General features: G+C 38.3%; 1 protein-coding gene across 1 annotated transcript in view; it reads left to right on the top strand.

Annotated features, from left to right (window-relative positions):
- Nucleotides 1-18,371, top strand: part of PDLIM5 (PDZ and LIM domain 5) — a 216,205-nt gene extending 197,834 nt beyond the window's left edge. Inside the window, 4 exon segments of the mRNA XM_021008362.2 lie at nt 2,756-2,797; nt 2,799-2,877; nt 8,438-8,553; nt 14,526-18,371. Of these exon segments, the coding sequence (XP_020864021.1) occupies nt 2,756-2,797; nt 2,799-2,877; nt 8,438-8,553; nt 14,526-14,615 (327 nt within the window). The 3' untranslated portion in view covers nt 14,616-18,371.
- The last annotated feature ends 624 nt before the right edge of the window (nt 18,372-18,995 follow it).

Genomic DNA, 18,995 nt, shown 5'->3' with positions numbered 1-18,995 from the left:
CTTTTGCCGAATTATAGTGCTCTTTAAAAAATATAGTCTTATCTCACTAACTGGGAAGTAGACTGGTGGTTACTTAATGTTTTGTGAAACCTAATGAAGTAGTCAACTAAATCATATCTATTAAATTGGTTTCTGACAAAAGGAAATTACTATCTGCCACTTTAGAAATGGCATCAGACCTCCCTATGAAGATATAGCTGAAGCCATTACAACACAGTGTAGAAGCTTTACTCACCTGTTGTAGCAATGTGGGGCAAGGACAGATGTGAAAATATCTCCCCAGAGACTTAGGACATTCTGGGAGGTAGACTGATCAAGTGAAAAGGAGGTAGTATTTGAGGTAAGAGGCCTTGGGTTTGTTACCTTGGGCAAGTTTCTTTGATTACATCATCTGCAAGATCTGAATCTGTGATCAATCCTGTGATCTAATATCCCAGTTTGCTCTACCAGGCATAAAAGCAAATGCAATTATCTCTTTGTTGTAGATTTCTGACGGCATTCTTTTTAGATCTGAATTACTGCTTTGTTGCTCATTGCCTCCAAATTGCTTTATGATTATAACCAAGCCATATTAATAACGATGAGATCTATTTATTTACTACTTTCAAATGTTACAAAGCACTTGAGTGCACTTAGCGTTATCCCCAAATTATTAGGAAAGAAACTAAGAGTCAGAGGAGTTTGGTGACCTCACCATGATCACAGTGGTTAAGGGTAAGAGGCAGTTTTCAAACCCACGTCTCCTGACCGCTATATCTGCTGTGCTGAAAACTATACTACGCAGTTAATTCTTATTAGCTAACTCTTCTTTGTCATTTTCTTTTATTTTGAATAAATGTTGATGTCTTTTTTTTTTATTACCATAATTTCCCCCAGTGTCTCTCCCCTGCTTCTTTCTCAGGGAGCCATCCCATTTTTAAAGACAAAAAAAGAAAAGGTTAAAAAATCAACAGAACTGATCAGAATTGATTTTTTTTTCTGGTCTACACCTGTGATTTCATTAATGTAAGGAGCTTCTTATGACCAACCAACTTCTTCTACCAATGTAGATTAGCAGACCTGCAATTTTATAATCTCTGAAGTTTCCCTGGAGTCCAGTAGTGTCAGAGGTGAAGGCTGATGCCTTAAGTTTTAATAAATATTTGTACTTGCAAATCTTGCTGCTTCTGATTTTTTTCTACTCTGATTCTCTGTGAATCTGAGTCATTAGAGTTGGACCAAAAGAAAGGGACCTTGGAGCACTGCTTCCGTTGTTCATGGGGTATTAAAGATGATGCCTAGCAATACAATCCAACCAGATATTCTGCTTCTAATTTGATTCACCTACCAGGCCTTCATGTCTGGAGCACAAGCCTCCTTATTGGCTCAAATCCATATTTCCTAGTACCGTTTTAGAAAGAGTTAAACATTTTTATCATAAAACTAGCACAATCAAAACAGAATTTTGTAATCATAAATATTTTAAAACTAACTAATGACTGATTACATTACATCCTTGTCAGGATTAAGGATTGAGTCTATAATTTCATTGGTTTAGGGCAGCACTTCTTTTTTTTTTCTTTTTGGTGAGAAGATTGGGGTTAAGTGACTTGCCCAAGGTCACACAACTAGTAAGTGTTAGGTGTCTGAGGCCAGATTTGAACTCAGGTCCTCCTGACTCCAAGGCCAGAGCTGTATTCACTATACCACCTAGCCGCCCCCAGGGCAGCACTTCTTAAAGTGTGGGTTGCTGTCCCACATGGGGTTATGAAAAATTTGTCAGTAAAAGGTTTGGGAATGCTCAATGACCAAAAGTTAATTAAAAGTCAAACGCGTAATGAATCTGAGGTGTTTCTGGCAGCTCTTGCCTGTGTTAAATCGGGTAACTTCACTGCAGCCTTGGTTCTGAACACAGAGCATACGCACTTTGCACTGCGCATACTCTCAGGTCACTCAATGCCAATGAACGCTGCTGAGAGGTCACGAGTGGAAAAAGTTTAAGAAGCCCTGGTCTGGGGACTACTGGGTGAGGAAATTCCTTCCTCCATGCAGGTCAGCATCTTTCCTGCAATTTTAGAGTGTTTCTCAGGGCCCTGAGAGGTTAAATAACCTGTTTGGGGTTACCGAGAAAGTATCTTGGAGGTGAGACATTTCTCTATGTTATTCCCCTATAATGTATAGAAATAAAACATAAGTTTGTGGTGTTGACATCCTTTTCCTGGGTATGATGTTTAGGGAAACAGAATGCAGGTAAGGATATTTGTGAAATACTTAGTTTCAGAAGAAAGAGTCATAGCATGGGACGTATTCAAATAGAAGAATAACTGTTTGGAGTGTTCGGTTTGTATGTGTGAAAAATACATGCATTCTGTCATCAGTCATAGAAGGTTCCCAGGTTTTTCCTTGTGTGGAGAAGGAAGGATGAGTCTCCCTTCATTTGGAGCAGTACGTATCGGGGAGTGGCGCACACACAAAACAAACCAGGAGTGAGCTCTGCCCTCATGACCCTTCTTGCTGGGGTAGACACTGTGGCTGTTCTTCTATCTCCCTTTGACCACCTCTCAGCCCTGATTGACCTCTTTCTTATTCTACCAATGCATTTACACCCAGGGTAATGGCATAATCGTTGTTTGCCCAGGGAAGCAAAACATCCTACGCTGGCCCTATCTGAACATTAAAAGAGCAATAGTACTATGAGAACAACCTCTTACATATCGATTATATTACCATCTTCTTTCATATATAATTGAATTTTTTTTTTCACTTTCTGGAACAGGAAGTCATCAACGCTTTGAAACAGACTTGGCATGTTTCCTGGTTTTGTATGTGTGGCCTGCAATAAGCCCATTCGAAACAACGTTTTCCACTTGGAAGATGGTGATCCCTACTGTGAAACGGGTGAGCAAAGTCTTGAGATCCAGCATGATTCTTATGGAGCCCCACATGACATACGGTAAAGAGGAAGAGTCAGACTTAATCTATAGGAAAATTGCTACTATTTCTCAAAATTTACTTTTTTTCACCTCTTACATCATCTTTTTGAATTGTAAGGCCATAAAGACCTGAGTTCAAGTTCCCCTTTGACACATAATGGTTTTGTGACTTTGAGCAAGTCATTTAACTTTCAGTGCTCTAAACATCTCTCTAAGGCTCTAAGTTGCAGAAAAGGTACCAGCTTCACCCCAGTAAAGAGGGGGGTTTCCTCACCTAGAAGTTCCCTACTCCAATAAAAGCAAAGGTGTGGTGCCAGGGGGTAGGGTGCAGCTCTTTGACTAAATCATAGAACACATTTGTTCTGTGAAGTTTGGATTCAGTCAAAGGGTCACACTTGAGGACCTAGAGGGCCACATGTAGCCTCGAGGCTGTAGGTTCCCCACCTCCTAGTCTGTACCCTTAATCTTTTTAACTACTGAGCATATTTTTCTTCCAATTTAGTAAATATCTGTTAGTGTGCATTATAAATGAGATGTGATAAGAAACCAATTTCCAGGTTCAAAATATTGAAATTGCGTATCCTTGAGATAGTTTATATTTAATTGTATATTCTTTTCCATTTGAAAAGTTAATAAAAACAAGAATAATAGTTGGCATTTATTTAGCATTTATATTGCATTTTGCAAAGCTCTTCATATGTATGATATCATTTAACCATTGCAGCAGGTAAGAATAAACACAACAGGTGGTAGTATCCCAGATTTACAGGTTAAAAAAAAAATGTAGCTCAGCTTTCCAAATCCAAGTTTGTATAAAACGTAAAAATTATCTTTTTCACAGTTATCTTTATATAAAAGTTAAAAAATGGCATTGTTCTGTTAATTTGTGGGTTGAAGTGTTTCGTTTCCAACAGTATTTTTAAAATTCTGTCTTCAATAATCAAGCTATGCATATTCCAAGGAATGATTTTTTTAAAAAGGAATTTAGGGGAATAATGACATGGCTCTCTCCAAGGCCTTCCATCTGTATTTGTTTTTAGAATAGTTTGGAATCCTTACATTTGTATATGATATATGTTATGTGCTAAGAATACTTCATAGTGCCTCAGAACAGATGATGAGATCACTTTATATGAAGCTATACTTCAGGAAATGTTGAGAAGCCATTAAACTCCCCTCTCCCTTATCTGCTTTTCATACAGTAGAGAGAGAGCAGTTCCCCTTAAAACTGAGGCAAAGCTCCATCTTAAGCAGAGTTCCATCCTCTCTAAGCTTTGCTGAGTGCAGTGTTATGATTTCAAAGGTTTCTTCCTCCTGGCCTTTGGACTTTTTTCCTCTAGTTTCTGCTATGCTTTGCAATAAGAAAAAAAAAACCAGAAATGCTAACAATACTAATAAAGTATTTTAAGTAAACAGATGCTAATCCACAAGGATTTGAAAATGATTCAGATGGAGCACTAAATATTAAATGGTTGAGTGAATTTTATGATGCTTTTTAGTATTTCTGGAGAAAATTGAAATAGACCAATAAAAATATTAGTATTTTTTATTGCTTTCTTATTTTTACTTTATTTCTTATGTTCTCTTTATACTAAACTCTCAGGACACAAAGGATTCTCAACTTCACAGTGGGGTTTGGGCACGACCACTATTCGCTAGGAGTATTTTGCTTGATTGGGTTATAAATATATATTTTACTGTCTCCCTCAGCTCAAAATGAATACAGTACATGTTGAAAGAATCATTATGAATTTGAAAAGTTTTGCAAAACATGGTAAATATGCTAAACTGATGTTTTTAGCAGCTGCCTTCAATTTAACTTAAAATCCTTTCACACACACACATTTTTTACAAAGAGTGAGCCTGGTCTTGTCTAGCATTGTTTCCTTAGAAAAATTTATCTTAATATCCTAGACTTTGTTTACATGCATGTATGTGTGTGTATATACACACACACACACACACACACACACACACACAAGCATATATTACATATGTACATATATATTTCATAATAAGTGGGCGTACTTATTTAACATGAGCTCTGAATATTCCCACCCCCACCTCACCCTAAAAAACTGTAAAACATTTTCTATAAGCCATTGCTTCTTGGCTTTTTTCTGACCCATATCTAGCACCCCCTTTAAACATAAATGTTTTGCTCTTGTAGTCCCTGTCAAACACATACACACACAAATGCTTTTTTTCTGCTTTTAAATAGCAGCTGTGTTGCTAGAAGAGGCTTATCTAAATGGACTGTATAGGGCAGACCAATTAAATCTGCACACTCAAACATTGAGCTGTGGGAGGGCAAGGATGTCACAATTCAACCAGGTATCTCATACCTTCTCTCTTTATTCCTTCTTGCTCCCCTTAGCTCCCGTGGGGAGTGCAGAGCTGGCTCTGGGCCTTTGGTGTTCTTTGAAACAGAAAGGAAGCAGAGCAGCTAGTGTGCATAGTAGATAGAGCAACTGCCCTGGAGTCGGGAGGACCTGAGTTCAAATTTGGCCTCAGACTCTTGACACTTACTAGCTGTGTGACCTTGGGCAAGTCACTTAACCCTATTGCCTAGCCAAAAAAAAAAAAAAGGAAGGAAACAGACATTTATTCAGAGCTTATCATGGGTCAGATATTGTGCCAAGTGCTTTATAAATATTATTTCACTTGATCCTCACAATTACTCTGGCAAGTAGGTGCTATTATTATCTTCATTTTATATCTGAGGAAACCAAGGCAGACAGTGGTTACTTGCCTAGAGTTACACAGCTAGTTAGTGTCTGGAATTGAATTTGAACTCCTTTCTTCCTAGCTCCAGGCCCAACTCTCCATCCACTTTGACAACAGCTGCCTTTAGGTACATCTGTAGAAGGCACAGTAAAGTAAAACAAGAGAGCCACATGGTCCTTATTCCTCTGAAATCAAAGGGCTTGTAACTTTCAGCTTGATAGAAAATCATTTCTCATCTCTCTTCTCTCCTTTTCTCTTCTCTCTTTCTCTCTCCCCTTCTCTTTCTCTCTCTCCTCTCTCCTCTCTCTCACTCTCTCGCTTCTCTTTTCTCTCTCCTCTCTTTTCTCTCTCCTCTCTTTTCTCTCTCTCTCTGTCTTTCTCTCTCCTTTAATTTCTCTCAAAAATGCTTACAACCACCTCCACGTCTCCCAGTTTCCACGTGGTCTTTTACTTATTCTGCTGTTGATTTATTTCATTTTACTTTAACTGTTACTAATTAAGTTATGAGAGGCATTATGATATGAGGAAGACTTTCTGGAGTCAGAAGACCTGGGTTCAAATTCTGCTTCTGACGCTTACTACCTTTATTTCCTTGGACAAGTCACTTAATCTCACTAGGCCTCAGTTTCTCTATCTTTAACCTGGGGTGTTGGACTACATAATCTCTAAGGTCCTTCCCAACTCTATACCTTGATCATGGAACATGGATCCTTTGGTGTTCCATAATAAATGTTGGTAAAAATCTGAAAAACATCAAGGTTTTATAGAGTAAAGGTGGATCAGAACCCAAATTACTTCCCTGATACTTCTCAGCAGGCTCATGTCAGGGGACAGAATGTGGGGGAAGTGTTGCCTGGTTTAATTGGTGTTAGATATCTCTACCAATGCTGATCATAACCTTTCCATACCTTGGGAGCCAAATCTTAATTGAGTGTTGCAGAAAAAAAAAATCACTTTTGGCCAGCCTTCTAGTAATGTGAAATAATAATAATATTAATAATGATAAAACCTGCATGAAAGAAAAAATATCTTGACGTACTCTATTTTAGTCTTGCCAGAGACAAATCTTTTCTTTCTTCAAAAGAAAATCTTATTAATGTTTTATCACTAAAAGCTATGTCAAGTTAAATTGTATTTTTTTCTATGGATTTCCACCATGAAGTCATAAGATTGTAAGGAAAGTGCACTAACAGAAAATTGAGGCCAATATAGTTATGACACAAACCAGCTGAAGCCAGAAACTCAGTTAAGAATGTCACTTGTGAAGCCCCGCGGCAACGCGACACAGTAATTGAGGGCCTTTTCTTCCCCACCAGAGTTAGATCCTCTATGCAATATTTCAACAGCAGGAATTTGTTTCTATTCAATATTAAGTAGCCTTGACATTGTCAGAAAGGTAGAACCTTATTGCTAATATTCTGTAATGGTAGAGTATGCTAGTAACTGGATTGTTAGTCTTCATACTTTGGCATTTTTAGGCATTTTAGTGGCTGACATGAGATAAGAGGTATTAAATAGGAATCAGTTATAAATTTCTGGATAAAGGAAAATTAAGTATTACCAAGAAGAAACATATCAATCAGTAAACATTTATTAAGTGCTTATTATGTACATTGTACTAACACAGGATAGAAAGAAAGGTAAAAGAAAGTCCCTGCCCTCAAGTAGCTTGTGATCTAATGGGAAAAGACATCAGGTTAAAAGAAATGGAAAGGGAGATGGGTAGTGGAGGGAGGGTTTCTGCTGTGGGAATATGATGTAGTCCAGGAATGCAGCCAGAAATGATGAGATGGCTGCCCTGAGCCTTAAATGGAGGATCTGGGAGGAGCTCACCACTATCCAGTCTTCACCCTCTCTAATCAGAGGGAAGGGTGGGCAGGGTGTGAGTTTCAGGTGGAGTGACCTTGTCAAATCAGATTCCAGAGACCATGGTGAAGTCCAGCAGTTCAGTCAGGTGGGAAGTGATGGCAAGTCTCTCACTGAACATTTATTTAAAACAAATCCCAAATACAGAACCATCTCGTCAAAAGCTGACTTTCAGAGGATTTGCATAAGTTGTCATATAGTGTCTTCATTACCACCATCTTTCTCTTCATGCCTAGCTGAGTGCCAAAAGTAAGCCAGAACTTTAGGGAAACTGGAGAGGTGAGTGTTGGCTTTAATGACTCCTGTCTCAAGGCATCAGATCCAAGAAAAGGAATAGATATGAGTAGCTTTCAGGTAATGAGTGCAGCTAGAGAAAAGTTTCCACCATTTTAATATCTTAGTGCTTTTCTAAAAAATTCGTTGTGATACAAAGGGAACATTTTCTGTATCAGTTCACAGGTCAACAATTTTGAAAACTCAGTATTTTTCCTCACATTTCCTCATCTCCCCAAAAATAAAAAAAACAAAAACACTTGTACTTGACTTTCTAAACATTTTAACTCTACTACTTGGAAACAAAAGGGTATTTAATACTTCAGCTGATTTGTTTTTTTAAAATTTTAATAACTAACACTACTAAAGTAGTACTTATCAGATATCTTCTTTAAAGTCATAAAAATCCACTTAAAACTCAGCAAACAGGTTAACTTTACAATAACTCTTTGAGAAAGAACTTTATTCCTCAGGATAATAAATTTTCAGATACACATGGTAGTACACAAAACAGAAATCAGGCCTCCTTCTTGTAGTATTTGCCTACTTCATCAAAATAATTTTTTGTTTGTACTTTCTGAATGAATGAAAAATGAAAGAATTGGGGAAAGTAATGACTGAGATTTCTCATCAATTTCTCTGTCTTTTCCTCCCTGCAGATTACTATGCTCTATTTGGTACCATATGCCATGGATGTGAATTTCCCATAGAAGCTGGTGATCTGTTTCTGGAAGCTCTGGGTCATACCTGGCATGATACATGCTTTGTGTGTTCAGTAAGTAAAAACTTCTTTACTTGAATTAATTGAATGCAGTGTAAAGCCTGATTTGTGTGAGAAAAATAGCTAGAGTATCTCTTAAGCCTCCAAACTTAAATGAAAAATAGTTTATGGTTATTTTGAAAGGTGTATTAACATTATAAGAAAGCTTTTCCCCCCACCTTGGTAAGTTTTGAGTACCTTTCTCTCTGATGTGACGTTCAATAAGATCATGTGTTAATAAGCATGTTTGTTTTGATGTTTCCAATGTTAAGAAGTACATTTTTATCCCATCAGTTAAGCTAGTATTTCTTACAATGGCAAAAATGCGTTCGGTGGATATTAGCAGCTTTCAGGGACACAAATAATTTAATAGATAATATATAATATAATTATATGACAAATTAATGATGATGACTGACGTCTGTATAGCACTTAAAAGCTAACAAAGATCTTTACATCCCTTACTTTATTTCAGTCCCACAGCAATAACGTGAAATCTATACTATAGATCTTGTTATCTAATTTTTAAAAGCTCAAGGCCGCATGGGGCCCTCTCAGTCCTCAAGTGTAGCCCTTTGACTGAATCGAAAAGTCAGTCAAAGGGCTACACTTGAGGACCGAGAGGGCCCCATGTGGCCTTGAGGCTACAGGTTCCCCACCCCTGGTAAAATCAGAGACTAGGAAAACATGAGTTTTCTAGGTAGTACTGATAGAGCTCTAGAACTATAATAAAGTCTAATCTTAATTTTTTACTGTGTGAAAATTAAATATTTTAATGTCATCTTCCTCATCAATAATCCTTTAAGCATTCTTTGGATATCCCATAATGCCTATAGGAAATAATAAAGATATTTTGTTAAATGATCAACCTGCTATTTTTATAGGGTTTCTCCTCCTACACCCCTCCCCAACTTTTGAGAATGATTCTATCAATGAATTTTAGCATAAGCTGAAATATTTTCCCATGTTTTAAAAGTAAAGACAATATATAATGTATTGCAGGGGTGTCCAACTTAGGGTCAGTGGAGTGGCTAGACCAGATTAAAATGTAATTGGGAAATATTTAACAAAATAAATAAAAAAATACAATAAAACATTAATAGTGTCACTATGTGCTGGCAAGCTTAGAGGCCCCACTTTCCACTGGTAAAGTGGATAGAATTGAACTTGTAGTTAGAAAGAGCTGGACTGGAATTATACTTCTAACATTTACATCTCTGTCATCCTGGGCAAGTTACTCAAAATCACAGTTGAACTTAAGACTTAAAAAATGAAAGGTGGAAGATGTATCATAATAAGTGATAATATGTTTGGTAGAAGGAATTCCCACACTAGATATTCTCCATGCTTAGTGACAGATATAAAAAGGAAAACTCTGCTACATATGCCCTGCTCACGTTCCTTTTTTTATTACATTCTTTTGGGATGGATGAAAAAATCAGCAACCAGCCCTCTATAACTATCAAAGTGCCACCTTACTGGAGCCTCAGCCACAGGGGAGGTTAAGAAAATCAACACCTTAGCTCTGTTACCATCAAACTGATGCTGGGGATGGAGCTGCTGGTGCCTCCTAGGAAGGGTAAGAAAATCAGCAGTGGTCTGGCCTTCCATGTTATCCGTGCACCACCCGGAATGGAGCCTCAGCTTCGGCAGAGGCCAAAGAAAATCAACAATGCGCTATTATTTATTGGGACAAATGAGAAAATCATTTCTCCTGTGGCTAACAAGGGCAGCTAAGTGGTACAGTGGATATTGGGGCCTGGAGTCAGGAAGACTTATCTTCCTGAGTTCACATTTGGCCTGAGACACTTACTAGTGACCTTTCTTCTGGCAATGCAATCCAACTTTTGACTACAACATTCAACTGAAACTCCCCTTTCCAAGGTTACTAATGATCCCTTGAATTCTAAATCCATTGACCCTTCCTCAGTCATCATCCCTTTTCCTCTGTAGCTTTTGACATCATTGGCTGCCTCTTTTTTCTGGATGCTTTTTCCTCCAGTGACTTTCATGCCATTGTTCTCTCCTGGTTCCTATGCCTTCTAAGTCTCCTTTGTTTGGTTATCTGATGCCTGAATACTCGATGTGTCCAAAGAAGAAATAGTCATCTTTCCTAATAAACCTACCTTTCCTCTTGCTACCTCTATGTCTGTGAAGGGTTCCAATGCCCTTGGAATCATCCTTGTTTCTTTCTTGTCCCTCAGCTTCCAAATCTAATTAGTCACCAAATCTTGGAGGCTCTACTTCCATGCCAGCTCTTGAAACCATCCCCTTGTTTCCACTCAACAGCCATCAGCTTAGTTCACACCTTTAGTAATCTCTCATCTAGACCTTGCAGTTGTTTTATTCTCTTCCCACTTCTAATCTCTCCATTCTGATTTGTCCTTCAATTGGCTACTAAAATAATCTTCCCGAAGTACAGGACTGGCTGACCTTCTCCTGCTGAAGAGTCTTCGGTGGCTTCCTGTTGTCTTTTGGATAAAATACAAGCTCTTGTTTGACATTTAAAACTTTTCATGGTATCTTCAGTTCACCTTTCTAGACATTACTCTCCAGCCAAACTGGACCAGTTGCTGTTTCCCTTATGTGACATTATATCACCCTCTTTGGTGCCTTGGCAAATATTCCCCTCCTGCCCGGAATATTCTTCTTCACCTTTACTTCTGAAATCTCCAGCTTCCATCAGGACATCTTCTTATATAAAGCCTTTCCTGATCTTCCCAGTTACTAGTGCTTCTCACCCCTATGTACGTATGTACTTCATACACATATTTCATCTTCAGAAGCAGTGAAACAGTGGATAGAGTTCTGGGCTTGAGACTCAGAAAGACTGGGGTTTCTGTCCCATTATTAATACTTAATAAATGTATCACTAGGGCTAGTAACAACATCTTCTCTAGATAATTCAAGCAACTCCCTTGGCTTTAGTGACTATTTCATGAAAGTTTTAATCTACATTATAGGAAGGAGTGTCCAACCAGGAGCAGAAGTTGGCCACATTGATGAAATCACATACCCTTCACATCTTCAACTGTACTTTTTTTAGGTACCATATTTATTTGGCAGCTAGGACTTGGAATCAGGAAGACCTGAGTTTAAATCCTGCCTCAGACTCTTCCTAGTTGTATGATCTGGGACAAGTTTTGGAGCCTCAATTTCCTTTGTGAAATGGAATAATATCCCCTACCTCCCAGGGTTGTTTTGAAGACCAGATGAGATGATATCTATAAAGCATTTTTCAAAAGTTAAAGTGCTACATGATAAAGTGGTTCATGATGATGGTGGTAGTGTTTATACATATCGTATCCTTTCAATAGAATGCAGGCTTCCTGAGCACAGAGACGTGTTTGTTTGTCTTAGTATCCTTGTGCCTAGTACAGTGCCTGGCACACAGTAGGCACTTAATAAATGCCTTTTTGAATTGAATATTATGGGCACACATATTTAAATGTATATGAATATATCCAACAGCTTTCAGTTATCCAGAGCAAAGGGGAAAAGAGAAGTACTAAATGAAATTGACCAAGGTGTCCAAACTTCATGTAAGCTACTAATTGTTATCTTTGACAAAGCCTATTAAAAAGTATTGCGGCAGCTCTACAGGGTTCAGGTGCTTCATCAGTCAATACAGAATCACTCTGAAACAGACACATCTGCAGAGCCTCCCTGTCTAGGAAGAATCCTTCTTCGGGGGGGGTTTTCAAGAAATTCTTCATGACAGTGGCAAAAACCTGTAAGGAGTCTGTGTCTCCCTATTTTTGTATCTCTTGTGGGTATTGAAGATCAAAGGACTGTGGAGCAAAGTTATCACTGTAGCTACAGCTGTCATCCATATGTCTGAGATATTTATCTGCGTGCTGCTATATGGTTGAATGATTCTTATATAATCTTAACATATGCCTGGGAAATACCTTATTGGAGGAGATACTTTAAATCTATCTTGGCTGAATCAAATGCTTTTTTGTAATTAGGCAATTAACACAGCAGAAATCTTACATGCTCTATTTCTCAGTTCACTGTGATCCTGAAGATGTGGTTTGCTCTAGGACGTTGTACCAGTCTGCCTATTCCTTTCTCTTATTTTCATCAAGGAGATATGTGCAGAGACTTACTAGTTGCTAATTTCTTCTCTGTTACTTTTTTGGATAATGATACCAGCTGTGGTATTTTCCGTTCTTTTGCAATCTTCTACTCTTTGAGATATCTTGAAAATCAATTCACATGTGCCTTTAAAACTGTGCTCCTTATATATAGCACAGATTTCCTGGAATATGTTTAGTTGGGTCAAGCTGCTCTAAACAACTTCATTTCCTTAAGTACCAATTCTGCTTTTTCACATAGCACATCACATACAGAATTATTTAAATCCAGATGAGATGTCATTGATGGCAAAAATAGATTGCTAGAGAAACAAAGGAAGGACCAAATAGATACAGGATGTATATTGTTTGGATTACGTCATGCAGTTGGATGGAAAGTCTACTGAGCTAGTCTCTCTGTCTATATATCTTAGATGGGCATAGTAAATGAACAATGAATTAGAGGCTAGAATTGACCAGGAGGAGATGAGGCTTCATTTCATTTCTGTAAAGTCTGTCTTTTTTAACACCAAAGTTTTCCCTGGTGATGCAGTACAGCTGTGAATTACAAAATGTCACAACCCAGAAGAATTCAAGTCCCCAGTGGCAACAAGTGGTATGAAAGATATCACCAAGGAAATGTATGATCAGTGAAGGAGGCAGGCCAATCTTGTGCTGAGGGCACAAGAGGACATATAGCCTAGCTGAGGGCTGTAGTCATATCTACAAAATATTAAATGCATAGGATGAAAGAACCTAGTACACAGATTGAGAGCTGAAGAGCACCTTAGAGGTCATCCAGTTCAGCACTTCCATTCCAGATGAGGAAACTGAGGTCCACGGAGGTGAAAAGATTTGCTTTAGTTCACACAAATAGTGAGTGGCAGGGATGGGTGTTAACCTGCACTGGCGGAAAGAGTGCTCACATTAAGGAGGTCACTGATTTGTCAGAGAACTTAAAAATGACTTACATGTCGTAATCTTGCCCAGTTCTAGTTTAATGATATGTTAGCAAAGCAGCCAAGGACTGTTCGGAATTGGTAAAGCAAAATGAGGGGCAGCTGAGTGGTACAACGGATAGAATGCTAGCCTGGAGTCAAGAATACTCATCTTCCTGAATTCAATCCAGACTCGGACACTTGCTAGTTGTGTGACCGTGGGCAAGTCAATTAACACTATTTGCCTCAGTTTCTTCATCTGTAAAATGAGCTGGAGGAGGAAAAGGCAAACCAGTGCAGTATCTTTGCCAAGAAAACCCCAAATTGGTACACAACCAAAGAAAATAAAATGAATTTAATTTGACCTTGTTTTCAAAGAAGCATCATGGTATTCAGGGGTGGGAAACCTGCAGCCTTGAGGCCACATATGGCCCTTAGGTCCTCAGGTATGGCCCTTTGAATCCAAACGGCACAAACAGTTTTGGTCAAAGGGCCCCACTTGAGGACCTAGAGGGCCACATGTGGCCTTGAGGCCTGAAGGTTCCCCACCCCTAGATAGTAAATAGAATGTTGGACTTGGAATCAACATGTCCTGTGTCCACATTCCATTTCTAGAATTTATTAGCTGTATGACCTCAATAAACTCATTTAATCTTCCTGAACTTTCTCCTTCCTCATTTGCAAAATGGAAACAGTAATGAATACTTAGAGTGCCCACGTAACAGGGCTGTGGAACTCACTCTACAGTGTGTGTTCAGCTGCTTTTACAAACCTTCAGTCACTGCATAAATGCCAGTTGCTATCATACTAACTTTTGGAAGGTTATATACAGTGTTGGTACCAATCAGTTCACAAAAGAACTAGTTCTGGATCACATCAACACCTTTTAAAAAATGTGCTATATCTATTTTGCTAGGCATGTTCAACAAGATGTTCATGGTTCCCTGAATGGTTTTTCTCTTCTTTTCAGGTGTGTTCTGACAGTTTGGAAGGGCAGACCTTTTTCTCCAAGAAGGATAAACCATTGTGCAAGAAACATGCTCATTCTCTGAATTTCTGAAAGGAAACATAATGACAAAGAAGAAAATAAACTGAAGAGTGAAAAGAAGATGGAATGTACTAGTAGCTAATTTTTCTTAGGCTAATATTCATATCACTTTGAAAGAATGTGCAGAAAGGAAAACTTTTTATACATTTATATGGAAATATTTGGACATGTAAAGTGGAGAGAGGGAGATGGCATAGAAACTCAAGGTTTTTCAAGGCATTTTCTGCCCATGAAATAGCTATCAGGCCTCTATTAACTAGCAAAGATTGTTCATCTTGAAAGAATTGGATAAAGAAATATTTCTTTTTTGATGAATGGCATTCTTTATGCTGAGACCTCAACACATGCTCCTCTCCCTCCTCCCAGTCAATGCAAGATCACAATCAATTTATAGATGGATGTTGAGTAAATCTGGGGGAAAAAATCTATAAAAACGCCTCAGTTGTCCCATCTGCATGAGAAATTTAAAAGCAGACAAAATGAGACTTCTTCCTCAAGTTAACTGAAAATTTCATTAGGTGATAGGTGCCAATCTTTTTTTTTTTACTTTCTGTGTAGCTGTGCTAAAAACTGATCACTTATGGAAAGAAATGGCAAAGGAATTTTGGATGCAACATGTGCAAATGTTTTAAGTGATGTATTAATGAGGAAAGCCTTTTCCCCTCATGCAAGCATCTATTGGAACTCATACATAAACCATGCAGGTTAACCTTTTAGTAACATAAGACCATCTGGTTTTCATTATATGCATCTTCCTACTGGTACTGTGTTCTACTCTTAGCCTTCCCTTTCCCCCAAGAGTAGAATATGAGAAGGAAAAAAAAAGTGAATGGTCAGAAAGTTGAGCCTTTCTCCCTTTAAGGGAGTTGGGCAGGTAAAGGAAGAAAGGGGGGAGAGAGAGAGAGAGAGAGAGAGAGAGAGAGAGAGAGAGAGAGAGAGAGAGAGCGAGCGCTTTTGCAGACCTTCAGACACTGTATAAATGATAGTTGCTATCTTATTAAATTTTGGAAGGTTATATACATCATTGGTACAAATCAATTAGCAGAAAAACTAGTTTTGGGTCATATCAACACCTTGTCAAAAATGTGCTTTCTCGTTTAGTGGCCACATTCAAATTTTTTTTCAACTTTCTGTGTAGCTGTGCTAGGAACATTATTTTTGGAAAGAAATTCTGAGGAAAGATTTTAAGTCAGTGGATTTTATCTAAAAGAAAATCTCAACATTTTCTAGATTGATAAATCAGAGCAACTTGTGAGAGTTAGACTGATTGATTAGAGGACAAAGAGCTTTACTTAGAGACAAGATTTTTCTGTAATTACAGATTTGAAAATTACTTAGAATGTAGAGAAACATCACTTTTGAGATGTGATAAAAATATATCCCATGTTCTTTGATTGTTGAGGGTTAAAAATAGTAATAAGTGAATTTCTTTTCAAATTAAATGCAAAAACATTTCATTTGAGAGTTTTGTGATATTAAAGCTGGAAAAGTGATGACTTATTGGCGCATTATTTGCTTTCCATATTTAGTGACTAAAATTATGCATAGATCTAGGGAGAGAGAAATCATGATCATATTAGTTGGGTGTCCCAAAAGTCTTAGTGCAGTTTAAACCTGAAAGCTTTAAATTGCCTTGAGATTTTCAGGACACTGTATATATTAGTTCAGCAAGAAAGATGCAGGGCATTTAATGGTTTTTTTAGTTTAGTTGTTTTTTTTCTCCTGTGTGTTTCTAGTGAACAGAGGGAAGGTCAGAAAGTGCTTCCTCATGGTTCTAAGTTTTCATTTTAGACTTGTGGGGCATGATGTTTCTCAGAGGGGATGGGAGGGTAAAGTCCCTCCGCAGGCCCATCACTCCCTCCCCTGCCTCCCTTCCATTGTGAGCCTGTTTGTTCTGGAGTAAAGGTTGAAACTGCCCTCTTTGTTGAAACTCCTGAACTTGAAAGGCCGCAGTGCTGACAGGCTGTTAATTTATGGTCTTCACCAATTTATGTTATATGTGGATTATGATTAATTGAAATAAATCAGAAGGGGGAGGTGTGCCGAGCCAAAAAGCAGTGGAACAGCTCGTGGGCTCTTAGCGTTTAGGAAGGGGCGAGCGCATCCTGGGGACTCAGCCGGCTTCTCCAGCCCTCTCGGCTGCTGAGCACCTGCACGGGGGCCTCTGGCACATCCTGCCTCCCACAAAGTCTGCAGCTTGGGAGCAGTTCAAAATGTGTCTCTGACCTGCTTTGCTGTGCTCTGGGCCCTTTCTCTGCGCCCTCTTTTGTTTTGTTTGTTTTAGAACTACGTGCCAAGATCTTATTCAGTAGTCTATGACATTTGTGTACTTTGTGAAAATTCTTGCCTGGAATTTGGCTGAAGTTATCATGCTTTAAGGACTTTTTTTTTTTCTTAATTAAAGGAGTATCTTCCCCCCTCCCTCCCAACCCGCATTTCTTGGAGATCACGTTGTTGCATTTCCCCTAACGTCCATTCTTCCTGCCAGGGGAGAAGCTGCTGCCGAATTTCTAATTCCCTTTTTGTGCTTTGTCTCTCTAGTAACTGAGTAGTTAGAAATGTCAGATTATTGGCAAATCACTAATCCCATGAAAATAAGTTCTATCTACTGCTCATAAACCAGAAGGATTTGTGTATTTTCTCCCAAGAAAGGGTAGATTGTAATACACGAGGGTTAATCTTTTAATACCTGGCTGGTCACTTTATTGTTCGGGTTATCTCCCTGAGTATTTATTGTTCTGGTTATAGATAGCTTCTAGGTCAAAACAGCCTTTTCTGTTTTTGCTGCTTCTGTGTAGTTCATTTACTTTCAAGCTCTCTTGATGTATATTTTTGGTTGCCAAATTTGTAGCACAATTTAACAACGTACTATATGGCCATAGATGGTGACTGATCACTGGGAATTTTCTGAGTTCCATGATTGAATTACTGATCTAGGCTCACTCAGTATTTTAGTAGGCCTCTAAGGGTCAAATCCTGTCCTCCAAAGTATAGCAGGTGTTGCTACCAGAAGCCTAATTTTAAAAATTCGTCCTCCTACTTGTGCATTTAAATGCTGTAAATTTCAGGTTCCCCAAGCCAGGAGCTCCTTCTCCTCTACTGCCCATAATCCCTGATGGTTCAGACTTCATATTAAAGCCTAGGACTAAACTAAACTTTAACTCTCCGAGCAATGTTAGAGTATGAGCTCAAATTAAGACTATAGTCTTTGAATAAAAAAATTATTCATGCAGCATTATCTATAAAATTATTTATAATGAGAATATATTAATATACAGATTTTCAACAGGTGAGGTACTCTAGCTATATTCATTATGCACACTGCCTCCAAGGAACTTTCCCTGTTTTTGCTCTTGTGTGAACTTAGATGTAATTAGAACAAGCTGCCCATATTAGTGTGGGGTAAATGTCTCAGAACATGTATTTTGGAGTGCAATTTCCTCAGCTACTTTAGGAAGACAGCTTTGCAAGCATATAAAAATAAGGAAAAATACACAAATTGGTAGAAAAAAATTACTGCGCCATCAATTTTATTTCTGCTTGATTTGTTTAAAAGGTTTGAGTGTGTCGTTTTGCTTCTCTATTGACCTCTGACTTTTGCTCCTTTCTGTTTATGTTTCTAAAAACTGTATTCTAATCAGTTTTGCTTTTGGATAAGTATCCTAATGAAAATGCATATAAGCGGCATGCTGAGCAAAACAATGCCTTTATGTACATAACAAATAATAAATAGCTTCATAATAAAATAGGTTTGGTGTTTCAGAAGAACACGTCTGGGTCTTTTGTGGCAAATGATTCTCCTTTTTCTCATTCACGGTAGGAATGGGTTATACCAGACCCACAATTAGGCACTTTTTATCCCATTTTGTTAATCGCTCAGAGTTAAGCAGTACTTGAAAATGGTGCATTAACGTAACAGGCTTTTTTTTTTTCAGGCTTATTACTACTATCTATTACTAGCAAAGCTGGTCATGTATTTAGCTGTGACTTTGTCCGCCTCCACTATCTACCATCACTCTGGCCAAGGATTTCACGATGATAGCACAGATCTCAGACCAGTCTCATTAGCCAGGTATTCTAAAGCTGAGTAGGTTTACTTCAGCCTTGTTTGTTTACTGGTTTTAGTGAGATTCCACCCCACCCCAACCCCCCCAACTACATGAAGTTTCAGAGGAATGTTTTTTGTTGCAGTCTTGAGATTTGGGAATAAAAGACAAATTCAGGTCTACTTGCCCACAGTATATTAAACTCCAGAAGCCAAACATTTAAGAGCATCATGTCTGCATTTGACACTTTAATGGTCAATGTTTGGTTTCTATCAATCACGTCATTGCACATTAAAATGCACCGACAAAAATAAGAGATCTGTCATTCATTCATTAAGCATCAGTA

This window comes from Phascolarctos cinereus, unplaced genomic scaffold (assembly GCF_003287225.1).
Source record: "Phascolarctos cinereus isolate Bilbo 61053 unplaced genomic scaffold, phaCin_HiC Scaffold_9;HRSCAF=440, whole genome shotgun sequence".
In the NCBI taxonomy this organism is placed as follows: Eukaryota; Metazoa; Chordata; class Mammalia; order Diprotodontia; family Phascolarctidae; genus Phascolarctos; species Phascolarctos cinereus.
The sequence above is the reverse complement of the archived record's forward strand: the minus strand, read 5'-3'. Positions and strand labels throughout refer to the sequence as shown.